Raw genomic sequence first — 24,268 nt, forward strand, 5'->3', positions numbered from 1 at the left:
TAATAATCAAATAGACCACAGAACACTTTATTTTGGCAAGCTTTTGGATAGAGAAGTATGCATAGAGGTAATGACATCTACGAAAAAGTAGCAATGTAGTGATCTAATATGCCATTCATGTGCGATTTAGCCTGGAGTACACGGGTCGAAGGAGAGGAGGAATGAACCAATATCATAACTAAACTCACTTCCTTTATAAATTTTTTTTGATAATTATCAGTATTTCGAAATATTATCATTAAAATAAATGTCCATGGATTTGTGGTTGAAAAAAGGAACTTTAAAACGAGAAGAAAGTACTTTTAGTATTGCAACTGTGGTTGATGAAAACGAACACAATATTGTCATGCTTCAAAATGAGGATGAACAATTTTGGTGAAGAAACAATAACCCATTCTTTATGCAAAACATACTATGACCAGTTAAGTTCTCTCAATCTCATAGCTGCCAACTTCTGACTTTTTAAAAACTGGAGATGTTAACATGCGTAAAGACTTTTCACAATAGTCTTGAAATTCAATTTCCTTGACAGTATACTTTTTTTCTTTTTTTTTTTTTTGTTGATTAACATAACTATCTATTTTTTAAAGTAAAATATAATGTTCATCATAACTGTGGAAATGTTTTTAAATAATTTCATTATATAAGTGGTCCCAATGGGCGATTTTAGCATATGTATAAATTTATAACATGCTACACATAAGTATATTTTCGTTGTTTTTTTTATTTTTTTTATTAACCTAACAATGTGTTGCATTTTAAACACATTCGATTTTTTCTTAAATGAATTGATTTCTTACATTTTCTAAGATTAATAGATGTGAACAGGAAATAATAAATTAACTTGTTATTAACTTAATAACAAATAACCAACTAATTATATAAAAGTAATTCTTTCACTTCATGTATCTCACAATGTAATTCACTCAACTTTCTATAAAACCATACTTATTTCCACCTGAATTTTAACTACTGAAATGCAACATGTATTTCATGTTTCTCCTGTAAACAAATAGTAATATAATGAATACTGCTTCTTGTAATCACTTTGGGACACAGCTTTTCAGCATTCTTTACTGATGCAGAGCAGAAATGTGTACCATATAAAGAGGTGGAAGTGGACAGAAAGAAAATATTAAAATCAAGCAATGGAAAATAATTTAAATTTGACTATCCACTTTTTTTTTTCCCAATAGAAAGTCATTGATAAAAACGAAACTGTCATAACGTTTCTGGAAATCCATGCAAAACATTAAAAACAAATAAAAGAAAATATTAAAATCAAGAATTACAAAAGGATCAGATTGGTAGGAGCACAGATACAGTACTTTCTTTCATGGAGTAACTATACCAACAACCATATGAACTGTATGAAGCAACAGCAATAACTGGACACGTGTGCAGAATTCAAGAACAAACTGGTATGTTACTTAATCACTTCCACTGCATATATGTAAATGGCTATAAATCAAAAAGTGACAACATAACCAAAGCACTGATTACAATGAATGTTTTTTTTCTTCTAGGAATTAGTATATGTCTAATTAGAACTTCATAGAAGTGATAACAATACATGATAACATTATCCGAGATCAGAATAAGCAGAACATACATTATTATTCATTCGTATATTTTGAAATTTCATAACAAAAAAAAAAAAAAAAAAAACCTTTTAAAATGCAGCAACTTTCACATGCACAATATTTAAACTGAGAACTTTTCTTTTCTGTGTATCTTCCATATTGGCCATTCATTCCTCCAATCAGTGCATATAAACAAATATAATATTCAGCACTTAAGCAACAGCCTACAATATGGATAGCCACTGTGATGTGTATGATAAAAGAAGTAATTTCTAGATTTCTATTTGTCTGATTTTAATGAAATTTGGGATGATCTGAAAAATCTTCTATATAAGCCAAACATAAAATTCCACAAAAATCTGTCCAATAGGAATTGATTTTACATGTGGGTGGGTCAATAGATGCATGGATAGGTGAACATGGTAAAGACAATAGACACTTTGCCCATATGCAAATACAGTGAAACTTCTCCAAACGGACACCTCTCATTAATGGACATCTCTCTACAACAGACATTTTCAAATTCCCCAACTCTCCTCTACTGGTTTTAACATGTTTTCAGCTTCTGTCTAGCGGACAGGCAATATGCACTGTTTCGTTTAGATTAGCACTTAATTTGATCTCCCCATAATGGACAGCGGGCGAGCTCACGGCCCTTTTTCTAGGAACGTTTCTTCCACGTATTGCCTCAATCGTTTGTTTATTTTCTATTTCCGATTCTCTGAATTTTATCAAGGTTTACATCGCGGTTCTAAACCCTTTTGCAAGAATTTTAAGGCACGTGTAAAACTTCTGATGAATTCGGTGTGTGCATGGGGGGGGGGAGATTTTGTCGGCCTTTCGTCTTTTGAGTTTCAGTTTTCAGTTTTGTTCAGTGTCGTGTGAAGTGCACAATGTCTTCTCGTAAACATTTAACTTTAAAAGATAAAGTCGAACTCATTAATGCGCATGATCGGCAAAAAAAATAGTGTTCGCAATCTCGCTGCAAAATTCAAAATTGGGAAGATGCAGGTAAGCGACATCCTAAAGGAAAAAAATGAACTGCTCAAACAATTTGGCAACACGGAAGTGATTGGGTTCAAAAATCATTCCCAAAAACTGTTGGACTTCAAATTGACAATGTTACGTATGAGTGGTTTTGTCGCGCACGTGCTAAAAAAATTCCCATTAATGGGCCTATTATTAGGGAAAAGGCTTTGGAGGTTGCGAAATCTATGGGAGTAAATGGGTTCAAAGCTTCTGTGGGATGGCTAGACAAGTTCAAAACTCAGCATAAAATTTCTTGGAAGTGGCGAAGGTGGATCTGTTGATACTGGGGTTGTAACAGAGTGGACTGTCAAATTGGAAGATTTATGTCGTGATTTTGAAGCTAAGGATATTTACAACTGTGACGAAACAGGGTTGCTTTTTAAAGCTCTTCCTGAAAAAACAATGAATCTAAAAAAGGAAAAGTGCCAGGGCAGAAAAATTTCTAAGGAACACTTGACTGTACTATTGTGTACAAATATGCTGGGAGACTTTGAACAACCTCTTGTTCAAAGTCTCCCAGGAAAACCACAAAATCCTCGTTGTTTCAAGGGCATAAAGTTGAATTTTTTGAATGTTGACTGGAAGTCTAATAAAAAAAGCGTGGATGACACGAGATATCATGAGCGAATGGATAAGTCACTTTAACCAAAACATGATTCGTCAAAACAGAAAAATTATTCTTTTCATGGATAAGCTGCATCTCACCAGCACATTGAATTGTCCAACATTCAGATCGTTTTTCTGCCACCAAACACATCTGCAGAGTGTCAGCCCTTGGATCAAGGGATAATAAAAAAATTTAAACTTCACTACAGAAAACGTGTTTTACGACATCTCATTGCAAACATGAACGATGTAACATGTGCGAGTGACCTTGCAACGAAACTCAGCATCCTAGATGTGATTCAATGGATTTCCTCTTCAGTAAATGCAATTAGAAAACAAACTGTCGTGAACTGTTTTGTAAAGTCTGGCTTCTCAAACGCAAAAAACTGAAGTTGTGAACAGCAATGTGGAGCACCAAGAAGAACAAGAACTTCAACATCTACTGATAATGTACAATACTTCCGCTACAAGCGACCCTGGCTACAAAGATATAGACTCAAACCTCACTACAGAAGATGGTGCTCTAGATATCAACGACATTATCATCGATATTTTTCAAGAAGTTCCTCATGAGGATGAAGAAATGGAAGGAGGTCATTCTGTCGAAGAACATACAAAGGGTACTAGGAAAGTTTTGCAATAAAGCTTTGTTTATTTAATTTTTTCAAAGTAATTTCCTCTACATTCAATACACCTCTCCATCCTCCGAAACCAATCTTTAAACCAGTTTTGCCAAGTTTCACTAAGGAGTAAAGCACACTCGTTGTCCCAAGCCCGTAGAAGGTCCTCATCACTGGAAAACCGCCTCCCTTTTAGCTTCATTTTCACATGCGGGAACAGTGCAAAGTCGCAGGGTGAAAGGTCTAGTCTGTAGGGAGGGTGCTCGAGAAATTTCAGTCCTGTTGTGGTCAAATATTCGGTGCAGGCTTTGGCGCGGTGAGCTGGAGCATTATTGGGATGGAGGTACCAGGTGTCCATTCTTGACTTTGGCCGCAGGTTCTTCATAGATCCAATGACTTTAGGCAGGCATTGTTCAGTATACCACTTAGCTGTGACTGTCTTCTGCGTGTCCAAAATGACACGTTCCACAATTCCACTCGATTTGAAAAATACAGCTATCATTTTCTACTTTACAGATCGGGATTTTCTGACAATTACGGGTGTGTCGTCATCATCAAAGACCCACACTTTGTTTTGAGCCTTGGTCGGCAGATCGTAATAGTACAGCCAAGTCTCGTCACCTGTCACGATGTTGTTCACATACCGAGATTGTCCCTTATCAAACTTTTTTAACATCTCCCGGCACCAAGTCACACGTCGTGTCATCTGCTCTTCAGTCAGTTGATGCGGCATCCAGAGAGAACAAAGTTTCTTCACGTGCAAATGATCTTGCAGAATCGAACGAATTGCTGGTGCATTTAGGCCCAAAGTATCTTCTATCTGTTGGTAGGTCACTCGCCTGTTTTCGTCAAGCATTTTCTTCACAGCAGTAACGTTTTCCTCCGTAACTGACGTTCATGGCCTTCCCGGCCTCTCAGAATCCTCCAGAGTGAAATTTCCCCTTTGGAATTCTCTATACCACCTGAATATCGTTGTACGATGTGGACAATCATCATCTAGTGCAAGAGTCATTTCTTCTAAGCACTGGTCTATGGTTAAACCACGCACGAAATTATACCGCAAAACTGTCCTTATCTCATTTCGTGACCACGATGCCATCGCAAGCACTTTACACTCTCACTACTAATGAATAACTGAGCCCATCGACTTGGCGTGGCGGCTACTATGCACGTATGAACATGTCTCAACATGCAGCAACAAGCAGCTTCCTGTGATTCATTGTTGCGTCATATTGCAAAACTTTCCTAGTACCCTTTGTATTAACGACGAACCACCGATGAAAATAGAAGAAGCGCTCATACAAATCAATCGTTTAAAAATGTTTTTCGCCGCTGAAGAAGATACTGAAGGACTTTTGAAGGTTTCTTCACTTCAAACAAATGTTGAAAACAAAATTATCAGCCGGAAGAAGGTGCAGAAGAAAATAAGTGATTACTGTATGTATTTTTCTTAAGATAAAGTCATAATATGCATAGCACAATTGTATGTATATTATTTACAAAAATATTGTACAAAATCTGTATATAATTTAATTTAATTTTACATTAAACGTTTAACGATTTTTCTTTATCTCTTGTGTATGTAATTGTATATTATTTACAAAAATATTGTTCAAAATCTGTACATATTTTAATTTAATTTTACATTAAATGTTTAATGATTTTTCTCCCTCAGACGTCTTGTTAGCGGACACTTCTCTCTAACGGACAAATTTTCATTCCCCATGGATGTTCGTTAAAGGGAAGTTTCACTGTATACCTAAAAAATTAAAATATGCATAATATAAATTACCAAACTGCTATATTAGCATTTTATAATGTATTCCCACATGAATGCTTGTTTTCTTTCATTTTTTTTTTCTTGATCAACAATGCTATACCTATTATAATATGAAAATATAAATTTTGTATGGGAAATAGTAATTTAATATTTTAATTAAAAAATTTCCATATCTAATTATACTATAAAGATAAATAATTATGCAGAAGTTTAATAATAAAAAAAAAAAAAAATATAAAACATTTAAGGAAAGGCTGAGTGCTTTATGAATTTTACAAAAAAATTTTGAATTTCTTTCTATATGCTACACATTATGTTTACTTGTTTGCAAATATCTGATTATATTATGTTTCAGATTAAGATTGCGATTTTTCACCTTCTAATAATAAAGCATTTAAACTGAAGGACACTATTAAATGTTATTTGGTTTTTAGGAGCATTAGCAACTAAGGCCATATTGCTCCGGGATATACGGTGGTCATTCCATGACCTTTCCGCATTCTCCATATTTGGTGGTGATGGGCTCGAACCCCGGTCTAATCAAGAAGCGTGTGCTACGCACTGCTGCTCCTTCCCACCTGGCTACGGAGGCGCCTAACACACACTATTAAATCGAATTTAGCTTCACATGATGTAATCAACAGAGTAAGACTTGTATTCTGTGATATGTAACATATCATTTTGATTGTTCCACTTGGAAGAATTCATAGATATTGAAAATGAAACCTTCCTACTGAAAAGTTCTTTTATACTCTTCTTCGTGCAGCTATAGTGGCCATGATTCTACCAATGTTTGGGGTATTCAGATATTAAAAAATAATTCTGATAAATATAGTGGATCTAACAGGAAGACTGAAATGTGCATGTTGGAGATGCTGGCCCAAAAGATAATTTTGACATGAAGTTCATAAGGGATATATTAATATTTCAACATTTTTTCAATCTGCAAACCCATACATGACACTAAAATACTAGTTAACAACGAAACACTACATGATCAAAAGAACTTGGATACACAAAGGTAGATGCAAAAAAAAAAAAAAAAAAAAAAAATTAATTTAAAAACATAATATATAGTAAACTTTGGCCTTGGTTGAATGACAAGTCTCAACTCTTGTGGGCATACTTTCTAACAAGTAGTAGGCATTGGCTGGTATTTGCAACCACTCTTTCTGCAAAGTAAATCTTTTTAAACCAGAGCTGGTTTGGAAGACAGTAGTCTTTGGTTGCTGCCTAATCTAGTACTTCAATTCATTCCAAAAGTGTTCAGTGAATGTTGAGGTGCAGGCTCTGAGCCAGCCATTGCACTTTACAAAGTCCTTATCCATAAACCAGGCCTACATAACATGGATTATTGTTAATCTGATACTGACAGGGCCCATTTCTTAGTATTGCCAGATTGTACCAAATAATGTGTTGATAATTGTCCAAAATATCTAACTAGGTCATGTACTTTCAAGCACTACTACCAGTGGACCAAGTCCAAAGTAGATGGACTCTTCTGTCATAATGATACATTATGACAGAAGCTCTCTTTGGGCAATCTCAACACCCTAACACTTCCGTAAGAACAAAATATTGTATAATGAGTCATCACTCCATAGTGCCTAAGTTGCTGTTACATAGTCCATTAATGAGGAAATCAAGGTGGGTGGCAGTGATATTAGACACAAGGCTATATATTTTTTAAAGAATGACAGATGTCCCTATGGTTTCTTGAACCTGCTGCATGATGTTTTGAAGGTTATGTATGTAAAGCATAAACTTGAATTCATTCAACCCATACACTTACACAACAGATGGAAGCCGTTCCAACAATCAACCACCTATGGCTAAAGGCACACTTTTGAACATCTATCCTGCAACCTTCCTTCCTCGACTTGAATTTATGCCCCTTCATGTGTGTAGTCTCAGCAAGTGGAAGAATGCCCTTAACATTCAGCTTACTCAATCCATTTCAAAGCTTTAAACACCTCAATTAGACCTCCCTGAAGGTGCTTAGTATCACGACACTGCAATTTGCAGAACTGAAGCCTTTCTAGGTAAGAGCACCCTTTTGTTCGCATTACCAATCTGGTTGTCCTACTCTGCATTCATTCCAGCAGATCTACATTCTTCCTAAAGTGAGGCCTCCAGCCTGTACAGAGTACTCAAACCATGGCCTTATACAAAGAAATAATCACCTCCTTATCCCTGCTAGCAAAGTTTCTGTATATCATTGACAAAACCCCACGAGCTGTCCTAGCAGCATGTCTGCACTGCTCAGAGAATTTCATGTCTGACTGAAAAATTACCCACAGGTCTTTTTCATTCTCCACTACCCTGAGTGTAGTACCACACAGTTGATAAGTTACTCTTTGGTTACTGCTACCCAAGTGCAGTACCTTGCATTTGTCAATGATAAACTTCAACTACCATTTCTCAGGCCACGAACCCAATTTTCCTAAATCTTGTTGCAGTATCTGACCCTGATGACTATTATTAATCACCCTTCTAACCTTTGTATCATCTGCAAACTTAGATATTATGCCTGCTATACCTTCATCAATATCACTGATAAATATTGAAAACAACAATGGACACAGCACTGAACCCTGGGGAACTCAACATCAGTCCACAAAAACAGTGCCCACTGATAACTACTCTCTGTCTTCTTCCACTTAACCATCCCTTAATCCATAGCAGAAACTTGTCCTTAATGCCACATTGCTCCAGTTTGTACAGCAGTCTTTTATGTGCAACAGTAACAAAAGTCATCCTGAAATCCAAGTATATGAAGTCAAAATTATTTTTTGCATCCAGTTGTTTGGTCATTGCATCATACTAACCCATCAGATTGATTAGTCAATGCTATCTTTTGATAAATCCATGCTGCAGTTGCATGCCTGTCAAAATCATCTTGCATTACTTCTTTAACCAGTGATTCCATTATGTTCCCTGCAACAGACACTAAGCTAACAAGTCTGTAATTACTCATATCACCTTTTGATCTCCCTTTTATGAATTTGGGATATATTCGCATATCTCCAGTCGAAAGGGACCTCCCCTGAATCTAAGAATGCTTTCATAATTATGGTTAAGGGTTTGTTGATCACCTTTGCTGCCACCCTTAATATAATTAGATTCCTTCTACCCCAGGTGCCTTTTTTTATGTCCATCCTCAACAATTTCTCCTCCACTTTCATTTCAGTTATCACAAAGTCATTTAGCTACTTGTTAGAGTTTGATAAAAACTTCTATCATTCCCTTCCCTAAAGAATTCCTAGTGTGTGTATGTAGATGCAAAATATCTATTCAATTTGTCTGCAACTTGAGCAGGGTCACCAACAGGTAACCCATAGACATCAAGTGGCCCAATGTGATTCAACCCCATACTTCTACTGTTAATATAAGCATAGAAGTCTTTGCTGCTTTTCTTTGCATTCTTTGCCAGAGACTTCTCATAATCTGCCTTAGCTTGCCTAACCTCCTTTGTGACTTGATTACAGACTAATTTATATATACCATAGGCTTCTGTATCACCTGATAATTTATATGCATCCCATGCACTTTTCTTCTCTGCCACGTGTCTCTATAGTTCATCTAACATCCGTTTAGGTCTAAGCCTTGAACAATAAGGGTAATGTCAGACCTATGTAGTCACCCTTATGAAAGCAAAAGTCTTTCCCTTTACCCTTGACGGACCCAGGGTCCTCAGCCAGATATCATCATTCTTCTCTTTCTTGGTGATTCCTTTCTACTTCTCTCTCTCTCAAAAGCATTCAAATTCTGTTATGTTCACCCCAGGGGCTCACATCTGGTGAGTATGGACTTGGCACACCCAGGGTCCTGAGCTGGATATCGTCATTCTTTTCTCTCTCTCTCTCTCTCTCTCTCTCTCTCTCTCTCTCTCAGGGTAACTTGGGAATTTTTTTTTTTTGTTTTGGCTGGTGCAGCATAAGCCTCAGGCTTCCTTGCATCACGTAGCTAATGATGATAATAATAATAATTAAATTTCATATTAGTACACTGTGATCTATGCCACCCAGCAGATGTTTTAATTGCAGATTCTTAATGCATGAAGAATCACTGCTGATCAAAAGTATTGTTTCCTCCTGTTGCCTCTTTAACATGCTGCAGTAGAAAACAGTCATCCAAGGAATCCACAAAAGTCTTGTTGGTGTGCAAGTGACTAACCCACAAATTCCAATCAACATCTGGAAAGTTAAAATCCCCCATTATAAGACATTCTGATTTACTGGTCCACTCTATTTCTCTGTATATCTATACTCATCTGTCATTAGGCTCATAACACACTCCTCTTAATTTTGTTTTCCAATGCTTATATCACACCAAACTGACTCAACATTGCACTTGTTACTCACAACAACTGGAGTATTGCCTTAGATTTAATATTCTTCGTAACTAAGAGCATAACCCCTCCACCTCTCCTGTCCTTGTATACATTGTACTCCCCATATTCAAATTCAGCATCACTTAAGTCTGAGTGACATCGTGTCTGCTATTCCTATGTCTGCATTTGATCACTTAATCAGTACTTTAAATTCATCACATTTATTTAAAATGCTTCTAGCATTAAGTGTACATGCAAGTATACATGTATGGTTCGTACTCTTAGTTACCCCAACACAGCCCATGTATTCATTTGTTCCATGATGACCCACAGCAGGGCCTAAAATCCCACACACTTTGCTTTCCAAGTTGCTGCACATACGAACAGTAGCAATGCAAGAATTGCTTTCACCTCTGCCTGCAGCTCTAGTTAAACTATTAGTCTGTGAATCCCACCAAGCTAGCAGTTTTCTGATCCACCTATCATTGTCTCGATAGCATCAGAAAATATTCTTCCAGCCCTTCTTTCACGTGTACCCCATCCCCGTAAAAACAATCCTCCTGTTAACAAGCACAGATGACTCTAAGAAAAATTCAACCCACGAGCCTTGCACATTCTCTCCAGGGCTGATTTGATTGACAAGGCTCTCAAAGTATACTCCCTCATATTGTGCCTAAGCAGAATTGCAAACATTTTCGAATTCATTCCTAACTCGTAACTTTTTGCCAACATTGGCCTGTATTCATTAAGTAAATCCTCAGATTTCCTACTCTTAATATCATTAGTGCCAGTGTGTACAACAATATCACCTTTTGTGCCCTTAAAAGATGATATCTGCTCTACAATGTCATCTATTTTTGCCCCTTGGTAGACATATTCGGGTGTTATTCCATCTATGCTACTTGCACAATATATTTCACATTTCTGTGACAATAGTCATCGACAAAAACTAGCTCCTGTGGTACCAGCACATTCCACCTTGAAGATTGCCACTGTGCTCTCTGATATACAAGAGTGTTGGGCAGCTGTAAGCTTGATGCCCCCCCCCATTTTAATTGCTTCGAGGGCATCCACCCTGCTCTTCAAACTCTCATAAATGCCAATCAGAATGCTGAGTTGGTACCTAATTTTTTCATACTCTCTGCACCTAGCACACACATAGACATCCTCTTTGGATGGATCATGTACTTTTCCAGAAAGGTATGCAAAAATTTCACAAGTTGCACATATTTTTAGGCTGTGATGTAATGGAGAATTGCCACCTTTGGCTTTCCCCCAAGCCACAGTGCTCCCACTACTTTGTGCCTGTTGCTTTGCTGCTCTAGTCTGGTGCATGACTTCCAATTAAATAATATTTAATTGATTAACAATGAAAATTAATAAGATAAATAAATTTAATTGATTAATTAACAATATACTACACTAAGCTAATAGATTCTTAAATGTAGTGATACATATTACGCTACCTACTTTTAAGTTATACCTTACATATAGTTCAAGATATATATTATGCTATACCATAACAACTGCAATGTTAAATTAGTTATATCCTTCAAGACGCCTGGTCAGCGTGAAGAGGAAGACCAAACACTCCAGCACATGACAGCACAACGAAACAAATGGTCCTCAGTCCCCAGCGGCTTTCACTCCCCCTCTTACGGCAGCGAGAGGATCAGAGTGGAAGCACAGGGTGCTAAGAATCTCTGGGTACGACCAGGCTGCCATGCACGGAAACTGAACTTGGCCTGTTACAACATACGATCACTCATCAGTGAAGACAGGATATTAGAGCTGGAAAAGGAATTAGAAAATATGAATTGGAATATCATCGGTTTGGCTGAAACAAAAAGAAGAAATTAATCACTTATAAGTTTATCAAGTGGAAATCTAATGTACACCAATGGAAACAGTGAGAGGAACAAAGGAGGAGGTGGCTGTCTGGTGCATAAAGATATGAAAAACAACATTTTGGATTTCAAAAATACTTCGCCAAGGGGGTTAAGACTACTACTCAGGATTTCTAAGGGCTACAAGCTAAAGGTTATAATGATTTATGCCCCAACATCGAGACACGATGATGAAGAGGTTGAAGAAATGCACACCGAAATTGAGTCTTCTAGACGAGCAGAAAACCCACTACACTATCATTATGGGGTACTTCAATGCTAAGGTTAGAAAGAGACAAAACAGTGCAGAAAGGGGAACTATAGGAAATTTTGGAATTGGTGAAAGAATTGAAAGAGGTGAAAGACTTGTGGAATTTGCAGAATCTCGATGATTGTCAGTAATGAACACTTTTTTTCAAGAAAAGGGTGAACAGAAAGTGGACATGGAAGAGCCCAAATGGATTAACAACTAATGAAATAGACTTCACCCTCACTAACAGAAGATATATCATGAATGATGTTACCGTCCTGAACAAGGTAAATGTTGAAAGTGATCACAGAATGGTAAGATGCGCACTTGATATAGATGTAAGAAAAGAAAGGAAAAAACTGACTCGAGCGAATAATACAAAGGTCTTGGAGATAACAGAAGAGGAGAAAAAGCAGTATGTACTGGAACTTAAGAACAAGTTTGAGCTTCTGCAGACTGCTCAGGACCAAGATATCGACGAGGAATATTACAACTTTCTGAAAGTGATAAAGCCCGAGAAACCTATAGGTAAAAAGAAATCCAAAGAAGAAAAAATTAGTCAAGAGACACTTGTCATGATGAACCGAAGACGACAAATGAAGAGCAAGATAAACATTAACAAGGAGAAAATTGAGTATACTGAGTTATGCAAAGCCATTGGAAAGAGACTCAGAGAGGACATAAGAAGATTTAAAACAAGAAAAGTAGAGCAAGTAGTGCCAATGGTTGCTGATTTAAGTCCTTTTCCTTTAATGCTTATTAAAGGAAAAGGACTTAAATCAGCAACCATTGGCACTAACACAGAAAGACAAATGACACTGAAACTGAAGAATAGCGATAGTGTACTTATAAATAGCAGAGAGAAGGCATAATTCAAATAGCAGAGACTACTATAGAGAATTATACAAGGAGCGAGGGAATGATGGATTGCAAATTAGCAACACATACGACATACCCGATATTCTTCCTGATTAGGTAGAACATGCATTGAAGAAAATGAAGAACCAGAAAGCCCCGGGGGGAAGATGAAGTTACTGTAGAGTTGTTAAAATTGGGAGGAAGAGACATAACACAAAAACTGGCAAGGCTCTTCACAAAATGCATTAGAAAAGGTGTGATGCCTAAGCAGTGGAATAATGCAATCATAGTTTTGCTGCACAAGAAAGGAGATAAATCAGAAATTGGAAATTATAGACCAATTAACTTGTTATCCCACAATTACAAGTTGTTCACAAGGGTCATTACTAACAGATTAGGAAAGAATACTTGATGAGAATCAACCGAAAAAGAAAGCTGGCTTTAGAACAGGATTCTCAACTATGGATAACCTTCACGTAACATCACAGCTAATAGAGAAAGCAAATGAATATAAAATACCATTATGCTTGGCATTTGTGGATTATGAAAAGGCATTTGACTCCATACAGCATAAGGCAATGTTTCGAGCAGTGGAAAGACAAGGCATAGATACCTTATATATTATGATTTTGAAGAAAATATACGAGAACGCTACCTCCTTTATTAGACTAGACAAAGACAGTAGGAAATTTAAAATTGAGAAAGGAGTTCGACAAGGAGACAATATCTCCGAAATTGTTTACTGCTGCCCTTGAGGAAGCTTTCAGAAGATTACACTGGTTGCAGAAAGGAGTCAATGTGAATGGAGAGTACCTAAACTATTTACGATTTGCAGATGACATTGTGGTCATAAGCCACGATCCCAAAGACTGAGAGGGAAATCAGTTATGCAGAGTTAGTAAGGATTTTGTACTAAAGATGAATATGGCTAAAACAAAAGTAATGATGAACAAGTATGCCACAGAAAGGGACATAATGATTGAAGGAGAAGTAATTGAAAAGATGGAGTCATATACTTATCTGGAACAAGTCATTAGCTGTAATAATGATAAATGGCTGGAAGTCAAGAGAAGAATAAATTTTGGATGGATAGCATTCAGGAAATATGGTCACATACTGAGGAGCAATATCCCAATTTGTTTTTTTTTTTTTTTTTGTTTTTTTCTTGTTAGTTGTTGGTGCATCAGCTTCTATGGCCATAATGCACCCCCCAAAGTTTTTGCATTTTACTGTGATCCAAGCCAGAGGCGGGAATCGAACACACGACCTTTGGGTTGCCAGGCACGCACTTTACCTACCTGGCTAGCCCGGTCGGCCATCCCAATTTGTCTGAAATATAAAATAATGAACCGATGTATACTACCTACCCACCATGACTTATGAAAGTGAAACTTGGGCACTCACCAAAAGAATGGAAGAGAAGCTGAGAACTACACAGCAATGAATGGAATGAATTATACTGGGAATCAGACTATTAGATAAGAAGATAAACACACGGATTAGGCAGCAAACTCAAGTAAAGTACATTCTTATCAAAACTAAAGAACTAAAATGGTCCTGGGCAGAACACAGAGCTCGAAGACATGATGATAGATGGACTAAGAGAATAACAGAATGGTACCCAAGAGGAGCTAGAAGAAAACCTGGAAGACAATGACGGAGATGGACAGATGAAATTCATGAGTTTGTAGGTAGTAAACGGATGGCCAGTGCTCAAAACAGAAGGAACTGGAAAGTTGCTGGAGAGGCCTTCATCCTGCAGTGGATTGAAAATGGCTGATGATGATGATCCTTGCTGAAAAGTAAAAATTCCTTAGCTACACACAAAAAAAGATATATGCCCAACAAATGATTAGAGCCTTCGACCTACTTTTTTATCGCAATTGAAACCATACTATTCCTCTGCACTATTTGTTACGTGCCACAATATTTGCACCAAAACACCAATACAACAGTGGTACGAATAGTAAGTCATAACTTACAAAAATCACTAGCTAAATTTAAAAATAAGCTAAAGAATGTGACTAAGACTATTTAAACTATTTTTAAATCACAATTTAATATGTTAATTAATTAAAAGGATGGTAAAAATTTCCAAAAAATTATCCATTTCCACAAGCTTAAAATTCTGCTATATGTTGAATGGCTGCTTTGCTCTTCTAAGTTTAATAGTTTAAAAACTTAAAAAAACATACAGAACTGAATTCTTTGGCCACTGTTGATAAGATAGGATATGCAGTGGTTATGCAATGTTACCCTTACTATTAATATTGTTAAATTGTGTAGAGTTTATATCCTGATTCATTTAACTTTTTGATGAATTTTTACAGATATATTCATATGCATATCCTCTCAGCTTTCACTGCTTAGTACTGGTTGGAGCATGGTAAATTACTACTGCAAACTACATTTGACATATAGTGTGTGTGTGTTCCTTCTAAGAAAAGACTAAGACAGGAAATTACTAAGATGAGAACAATCAAGCAAATTTTTAGTATCTAATGCAATCTAAAATGTAAAACATCATTAAAAAAAACTGATGGCAATCATGAGTAACAAATAAATAACTTGAAAAAATTTAAAAGCAAAAATTCTACACGTTTAATGTTTACTTGGTAACTTCTAAGACATTTAAAATAGTAAAATTTCTTAAGAAAAAACTTTTGTTAATAGTCTCTGAATATATAACTCCAGTATCTAGTTGATAAGATTTTTTTAGATGAAATAAAAGTTTATTTATGACTGAATTGAGCACAATAAAAATGGCTAAAGCTATTAATCGTGATGTATGGTAGAAACACAAATTACACAGAAAATTATACATTCATGGAAATATTTCTGGATATTCTTTGAAATCCTGTCGTCAAGTTGAAGAAGTTAGGGGAGGGCAAATTAAGGAGAAGTGCTGCTAACATATGTACAGTGAACACAGAAATGATTAACCAATGACTAGTTGCATTATCTTCTCTGAACACATTAGATATACTTAATAATCCAAATTTACATTAAAACAAAGATGAAATAAAGTAATCACAGTTTTAATCTTTAGAATGATATAGGATTATAAGAAAATTTTTATAATTTATGATCAGTTTAACTTACAGGATTAGTTCCATCTCCAGCTCCTCCAACAGCAGCAGCTGCAGCTTGCTCTGCTAAGTTGGCCATCATTTGAAGAGTACCCTCATCACTTACATGTATTTCCTGTCCATCACTAGTAACAAGTGTAGACGATCCAGAATTTGATACTGGGATTGTCTGTTCAGTTTCTGTTCCATCAGGCTGTCGAACCACCATACGAATTGTATGTGTCTGTCCTTGACTACTACTACCCTCACTATGAGACTCGGCCTGTGTTATAAGTGCTGTTAGACCCTAAGATTTATAAATGAAAATTTCATTTTTATATGATTCTCCTATACTTTGTAGCCTTTTGCCAATAATATAATTATTATTATATTACAACAGAACCATAATAATTCAGATTAAAGAATCTGAAGAGATACAGTGTTCTCCCCAGAAAATTTTGCCAGCCGCGTGGCATTATGAAGTAGCTGGGTGGGGAAGTGTAATACTTCGCAATTTTATAAAATTTTCTGTTATTTATAAATGTGACTTAAGCGATCCAGAGCAAAAATTAATTGTATAATTTAACATTATATGCTCCTGTTGCATCAATCTCGATCGCATAGTATGTTCAAATTAATACTGATCGAGATCAGTACCATACGGTATCATGAGAATCGGTTAAATTTTAGCCAGGCAGCCAGTTAAATTCACCGGGCGGTGCACCCATTCAATATGTCCTGGGGAGAACACTGGGATAGATAGTCTGAATTACAGAATATAATTATATATTTTTTTCATGTTGTAGTTCACAAAAACAAGCTATTTATTCATAATCCAGTGGGCAAAATGGAATGCAAAGAGTTCACAGCAAATAGACCACAAATAATTTTTAATTGTGTTAAACATTTAGAAATTTAATCAGACGTAAAGGTCATTCCCGAATGATACTGTCTTCTTTTGAAGAAATATTCTGCTGAATAAAAGTCCTATTAGCTTGTCATTTTGCATCATCATTCTTATTTTGCATTTAGAGCATACAAGATCTCTTTACAAAAATATATTCTTGAGTTATTTTGTCAGAATTAGCAAATTTAAGACTATTAATGCAGAAACAAGTTTAAGCCTTTGTAGGCTTAAACTTGTTTCTTCTTTATTCTTCTTTTTCTTGACTTCCTACTTCACATACAGATTTTTCTCCTTGAAATTAGGTTGCTACAGTAGCTCGGGTTATCTGGGGTGATTAGAAATAAATTTTCCTGGACAATAAAACCCCAGATAATCTGCAAAATAACATAAAAATCCTTAAATGTGACAAAAGTGTAAATTTATTCACATATATGCTGTATTAATATTTATAGAGGTGTATGCCCTGCAAGGAAAGTTTGGCATAAGATTTAAATAATTAAATATGTTTTTTGAGGTTGCTGGGAAATAATTTTTTTTCCTAGTTGCATTCCTGTGAATAGTATAACATAAATTTCAAAGTATCATCTTGTTAGTAAGACTGGCATCTTTGTTCCACGGTGTTGAGTACCGACTTATTAAAGTTAGTACTTAGTGTCTTTTTCGTGTTTACCGATAAGATAAAGTTTTGTTCAATAGAGGAAAAAATAAACCTTTTATGTTTTAGAATGTGGATGCAAATTAAACAAAAATATAAGAGAACGAAGTTAAAATTAAATTTACAGCAGCACAACTGAAGGATTATTGAACTATGAAGAGAGAGAGAGCAGTAAGCAGAAAAAAAATGTGGAGAGACGCTTTTGAGAATTCAACATGTTTTGTTTATAGGATTGTTACAATGTGTAAGCAAACAACATCTGTAAGGGTTCCATGTATTTTGTTTTTGTTATCTGATCCAGACTTCAATAAATCACAGAAAACCCATTTGTCATGCCCCCCAAATAAAGAATTTACTGTATTTCATCTTTTCACATGTTCCATGTTCGTAACATCACCCAAATTAATATTCTTTTTGTCTGTGTTATGCAACACATTTTGACCACCTTTATTTTTGACTTCATCTAAAATAAATAAGAACATTTACTGTACTCTGCTTCACTTCATTCCAAATCACTTAAAAATTATAACATAAAACTGTTTGAAACCCAGTTGTTAACAACATTTTATGTTATAATTTTTAAGCACTCAGAATAAGTACTTTCAAAAATAACTATCCACTCTTAATTATTTCCTTCAATATAAATGCGAGACAAAAGAAGGCACACAATCTTGGAATCATTGCCTGATAAAAATTTCATGCGAAAAAACTGTAGGGGGTGTTACTAACAATAAATGTCGATGCTTTCTTTAACATTTAATTCTTCCTTTTGAATGCCTTATCTTTTGCAAAGTGAATCGGAAACCATTTTTAAAAAAGTAAGGAAATATATCATTAAATTCTCATTTGGGATAATTTCCATTTTACATTAATAAAATACATAGTTAAAAAGAATGGAGTGCAAATTATGGAAGGGTCAAAAATATTAAGGTTTTACTGTATATAAAAATTTCATTTCAAACTGAAATTATAGGTTGAATTTTTAATCTGAATATAACTGGGGAAATAAACAGACAACAAAGTTATCTGTTGTACACTACATTACCAAAACTATTTGGACAGTAAGAAATAAACACAAAATAATCTCCCATTTTGAAATGATATAAGTTCCTCAGAAGGCCCAGTTAAACCCATTCAACTGGCCTTGTTGAAAATTTTTTTGATTGTGGCAAATGGATGGTTCTTGAGGGGGGTGTCACAGACATTCTCTCAGATATGCCAAGCTATGCTTTGCTATAAGTTCCTCAGAAGCAGTTATAAATTCAAAATTCATAAATCACGAGCAATTTTCCTATTGATTAACGTGCAGGTGCATACCAAAAAAATTTCTGTGTTGTTTTAATAATCACATCAATGAACTGTTTATTTAATGAATACACTTACTTTATTATGTATATATGGTATAATCAAAAACAGTTCTTGGACTTCCATATTAAATATAATTAAATGCCTAGACACAGTCACTCTCAAGTACACTCCTTGAGCAGTAATGCTCAAGAAGAGTGCTTTGAACATTCAACTGGCCTTGTTGAAATTTTTTTGATTGCTGCAAATGATGGTTCTTGAGGGTGTCACAGACATTCTCTCCTCAGATATGCCAAGCTATGCTTTGCTATCTGGACTCTAAAACGCTGATGGATCTGTCAAATGGACATAATTTTGGCAAAATCTGGTCAGTCTGTGACAGCCAAATCCTCTGCTTACACCACCTTCACCATGGTGGGACTGTTGGTAACTTCGTGTATAACCTACATGTGATAGTCCTGAAATACGGCACCTAGCACAATGTACGTAACCACCCTGGTGCAAACCAAGGTAAGCAGGGGTTGAGGTGTGGTGCCTACACCACATGGAGGATTGCCGCCCCTCTGTGTTACAGGCAATACTGGGTGGTATATGACTCTCGTCAACTGGTGCAATACCACTAATTTGCTTATCAGAGGCTTGAAGTGGTGGACCATGATTAGTTTCCAGAGCAAAGCTCCAGTAAACCTTCCTCCACCTCTTCCATCATGAAGTATGATTGATGTCTTTTGAGGTTATGTTGGACACTATGGCAAGATCCAATCTTCCTTACATTTCGAGGGGATATAGCTCTAAAACAATGTTCACAGGCTGGCTGCAGACTGAACATATTGGCAACTTCCGGATCAGCTGGTGTATAATAATGCTGCCTCTACTCTGCCAGATAGTACAGGAAGGATTCTGAGTAGTGGGTATGTGGGGGCCCATTGCCGAGGCCACATGTCAAGTAGCTGAGTATATTCGTACCATGTGTATCCATATCCAAAAATTACTTCAAACAGTATGTCCCCCCCTTCACCTTTTCTTACTACTGAATACACTCAGAATTGTCAAAGTAATACAGCAACTTTATCTGTGAAAAGATCTAAACCTCCCAAACACTTTCTCATTCATTTCATAAATATACGTGATATATATATATAAAGCAGAATTAACACTAATATCCAAATAATTTAGATAAATTCAGGCCAGGACAGATTAATGCCATCAAAAATGATTGAACATTACATAAACCTGCGAAAATACGTTCACCTTCTGCCTAAAAATGTTCACCTTCTGCCTGAATACAGGCCTCACATCGACCACTCATGGACTCGCAAAGAAGATGCCAAATTTCTGGAATGTTTCGTATTGTTTCACAACTAATTTTTTTTTTTTTGGCTGATGCTAAATAAGCTGAAATGCTTGCTTTTTTACAACACATACCTCTATTATTACAAAGCTGACAAAAACAGGACTTTTTATAATTTGACACATGAAAATACATTTAAATTCAAAGGGGAAAAATGGGTTGGTGGAAAAAAAAACAAAGGCTTGCTTGACGGTGCTTGTATGTGCAAATATGACAGGAACTGATAAGAAAAACTGTTTGTTATCAGAAAATCGTTAAAACCTCAGTGTTTAAAAAACGTAAAGAAACTTCCTGTGGATTACACTACAAACAAGAAAGCTTGAATGACTTGGGATATTTTTCAGCAATGCTTAAATGATTGGAATAAGGGGCTGTTCAAACAGAAGAATAGGTGTAATCAAGAGTTTGAAAGGATTTTATAAAAGATTTCTAGTTCTACATCTGATCAGTCAAAGAGACCAGAAATTTAGAGTCTATATCAATATTGGATGCTATAAATTTATTGAATGATGTGTGGAACAACTTTACTTCGACAACAATATCGAATTGCTTCAAGAAATCGAAATTAAATTCAAATGAAATTTCAGTTGTAGATGAAGAAGATGAAAACAAAGAAAACAGCTTACCATTATCTGAATGGTTGCTACCTAACAACGTTGTAAGTTTTAATACAGATAACATCGATGAATTTGTATGAGTTGATGATAACTTATTAACTAGTGGTCATCCTACAGAGAGTGACATTGTAGATGCTGTGCTCAACAAAGACAATGGTAAAGACTATGATTGCAATGATGATATGACGACAAGTGAAAGTATATCAAAATCAGTGCCGACAATCTCACAAGCTCAAGGTGCAATGGACACATTAGTCAATTTTTTTTTAAGGAACTGAGACAAGTAATGTTGTTGTTGTTATTTGGTTTTTAGAAGCATTAGCAACTAAGGTTATTTGGTTATTGGTTATTTGATTTTTAGGAGCATTAGCAACTAAGGCCATATTGCTCCGGGGATATGTGGTGGTCATTCCCTGACCTTTCCGCATTCTCCGTATTTCGTGGTCACGGGCTCGAACCCCGGTCTAATCAAGAAGTGTGTGCTATGCACTGCTCCTGTCCACCTGGCTACGGAGGCGCCTCCAGACAAGTAATGAAACTTTTAATGCATTGAGTGTTTTAAGGGGAAACTTAAGAAATATCAAAGTGAAATCTTTAAAACAAACATCAATTTTAAGATTCATAAACAAAGACTAATTGAAATCGTGTTTATTATTAAAGATTTTTTTTTTTTAACACTTTGGCTGCCAAGCTAGTTTTAAAAAAAAAATTCCCCAGGGCCAAAAAATATTTAGTAAATAATTTGATTAGTAATTCTAAAATAAATATTGAAATGTCAGTGTTATGTTGTTTTTTTTTGCTTAAAATATCGAAAAAAAGTGTCTTTTTTTTTATTTGAGTCGCATGCTGACATGTAGGTTACTTTATTTCGTGAGATGCTGTGTCAGCTACATATGTGTGACACTATTACGGCAGACACACGAAAGTCATTTGTGATTATTTTATTACACGCACGCCGCAAGCTGGAATAAAACTAATCGTGATAAAATAAACTCTCAAATATCGCAATAAGTTTGTCAGCATTGTTAAAGATTTTGTGAAAATAAGTTCGTTAACGCATTGTATTATCCATCATATTGTGTTGTGTTTTTCCGCAAGCTTGTACAAGTGTGTTGTAAAAAAAAAATTTTTTTTAAATTCTAAAAAGCAATGGCTAAAAGAAAATTACTAAAAGAAGAGGAACTGAGAGAAATTGCCGAAAATCTTAGTAGTAGCTCTGAAGATGAAAAAGATTTCGAATGATTCAGTAAAAGATCCTGACTGGGATATTTCTTCAATGAAGGAGATACTGAAATACTGGAAAATATTGAAAGTGCTTCAAGACTGGATGAAAGAAGAAAACACAGATGAGCAATTTGAAAAGACTGAAGAACCTGAGATTGAAGCGACTGAAACAAATGATGCTATTGAATGGACGGAATATGAAGGACGCCAAAAAAGATTTGATTTTACAGGCAAATCAGGCTGCAAATAGATGTATCAAAAAATATTACTCATCTTGAGGCATTTTCATTATTTTTTGATGAAGAAGTAATAATCTTATGGTAACGGAAACAAACAGATAGGCCGAACAGAAAATTCAGAGTGGGTTTCAACAACTGCTGATAAGATAAGAAAGTTTTTTGGACTTCTTATGTGGATGGGACTAGTAAGATTGGGCAGTACTGCATCTTACTGGTCAACCAAACCTATCTATAAAAATAATTTAGTAACAAAAATGTCTCACAACAGATTTGAATTATTGTTGCGCCTCATTCACTTTTCAGACAATGAAACCGCTATTCCAGAGGCCAGGCTCAGTAAGATACAACACCTGATAGATATTTTGCAGCTGAAATATCAGAAAATGTTTTTCCCTGGAGAAGATTTTGTCATTGACAAAACCTCTTATTCCTCGGAGGGGCAGGCTGATATTCCGACAGTATATTCCAAATAAAAAACTGAATGAATAGCAAACAGCCCTATTTGAATTTTAACAAAATTTATTAAAATTCAAGTAGGGCTGTTTGCTATTCATTCAGTTTCTCTTTAATTGGTATTAATTTCAGCATAATTTTGCATTTTACTTTTATTTATTATTATATTTGTTTAGTTTTTTTTATTTCTTTTCTTTTTGGTCTCTGTTGGGTCAGCTATGCTCGCTTTTTTGCTCACATTTGCTCGCTTTTTCTGTCTGCTACGTATACATCATAACAGAAACCTTGCTTATTGCTGTGGTTCCTTTGGTTTTGGCTGCCGGTTATTGATGACATAGTTAAAATCTTAGGACCTACAGCATTAAGTACTTTGTTTATATACTTTCATTTAATTTATTTAAAATTTTTTATATATGTGCTTTTATTTTTCAGGCACTTTTGATTTTTTCCATTGTGACTACACCTGACAGGTCAGCATCTCTACTTATACACTTATATATTCTATTTGCCTATATATACAGGCTGGCTTCGATTAACGTGATTAATTCTTCCCACGAGCGCATTGCGCAAACCGGAAACACGTTAATCGAATATAATAATCAATAGGAAAAATTATAATTGGTCCTTGACCTTCTGGAATGTCCATAAAGAATTTCAAAAATACCTTTTAAATAACTTTTTAACTGTATACAATGTAAAACATAATGAAAATAATTATGGAATTAAATGTTTATTGCATAAAACAGTGGTTCCCAAACTGTGACCCCCGGAATATTTTAAATTTTCGAGGGAAACACAGCGATACTCGACATCTGTTAGACACCGCGCGAACTTCTAGCTCGAGGTAGTTCACAGTTTCAATATTTCTTATTGTTTGGACCTAACTACTAAATGGAACTGTTAGGTATTTTTTTTGGTCTTGGTGTGCCGTGAAAAAATTACTGAGACACTAAGGGCGCCGAGAACCGAAAAAGTTTGGGAACCTCTAACATAAAATACAGAATTAAGGAATGGCTGTTGCAGAAATATTTGAACAGTGTTGACTTTCTCTTTTCATCAATCAATTTCCGATAGCTGACAACAATCTTCTCTGGGACTTGGCGAAATAAATATCGCAGAGAACCCTCAAACCTTTTGTTTGAGGTTCTCTGCGATACGAAAGATTTCATCTAGTTCTTTTACCGTTATCTCCTTTGCGGTAACATTTTCATCTGGCTCATTTAAAAATTAGAATTTTTAAATGCAAGTCTGCATTGATTTTTTTAGCGGGAGACAAAGTAACACGTCTTCTTCCAGTGGTTGATGGAACACACCGAGGCTGGCAGCAGGCAAACATTTGTTTATTGCACGTCCAATGCAGGGTAAACTTAACGTGCGATTCAAATCTTTTTCAACTATCGCATAAAAAAAAAAAGATCGCGTTAACTGGATATTTGCATCATGTAAAGTGGTATAATTTTTTCAAATAGTGGTAACTGAGAAACGTGTTAATCGAACTCTCGTT

At 35.6% G+C, this 24,268-nt stretch overlaps 1 protein-coding gene across 1 annotated transcript in view; it reads right to left on the reverse strand.

Moving 5' to 3' along the window:
- The window catches only part of LOC150080937 (uncharacterized), a 227,163-nt gene that overhangs the window by 78,154 nt on the left and 124,741 nt on the right, over positions 1–24,268 (reverse strand). The window contains exon 6 of the mRNA XM_090380618.1: positions 16,048–16,320. Coding sequence (XP_090236744.1) covers positions 16,048–16,320 — 273 coding nt within the window. The remainder of the gene's footprint in view (positions 1–16,047; positions 16,321–24,268) is intronic.

The sequence above is a fragment of the Mastigoproctus giganteus genome, chromosome 9, assembly GCF_048544385.1.
Source record: "Mastigoproctus giganteus isolate SK-2022 chromosome 9, ASM4854438v1, whole genome shotgun sequence".
Taxonomy (NCBI): Eukaryota; Metazoa; Arthropoda; class Arachnida; order Uropygi; family Thelyphonidae; genus Mastigoproctus; species Mastigoproctus giganteus.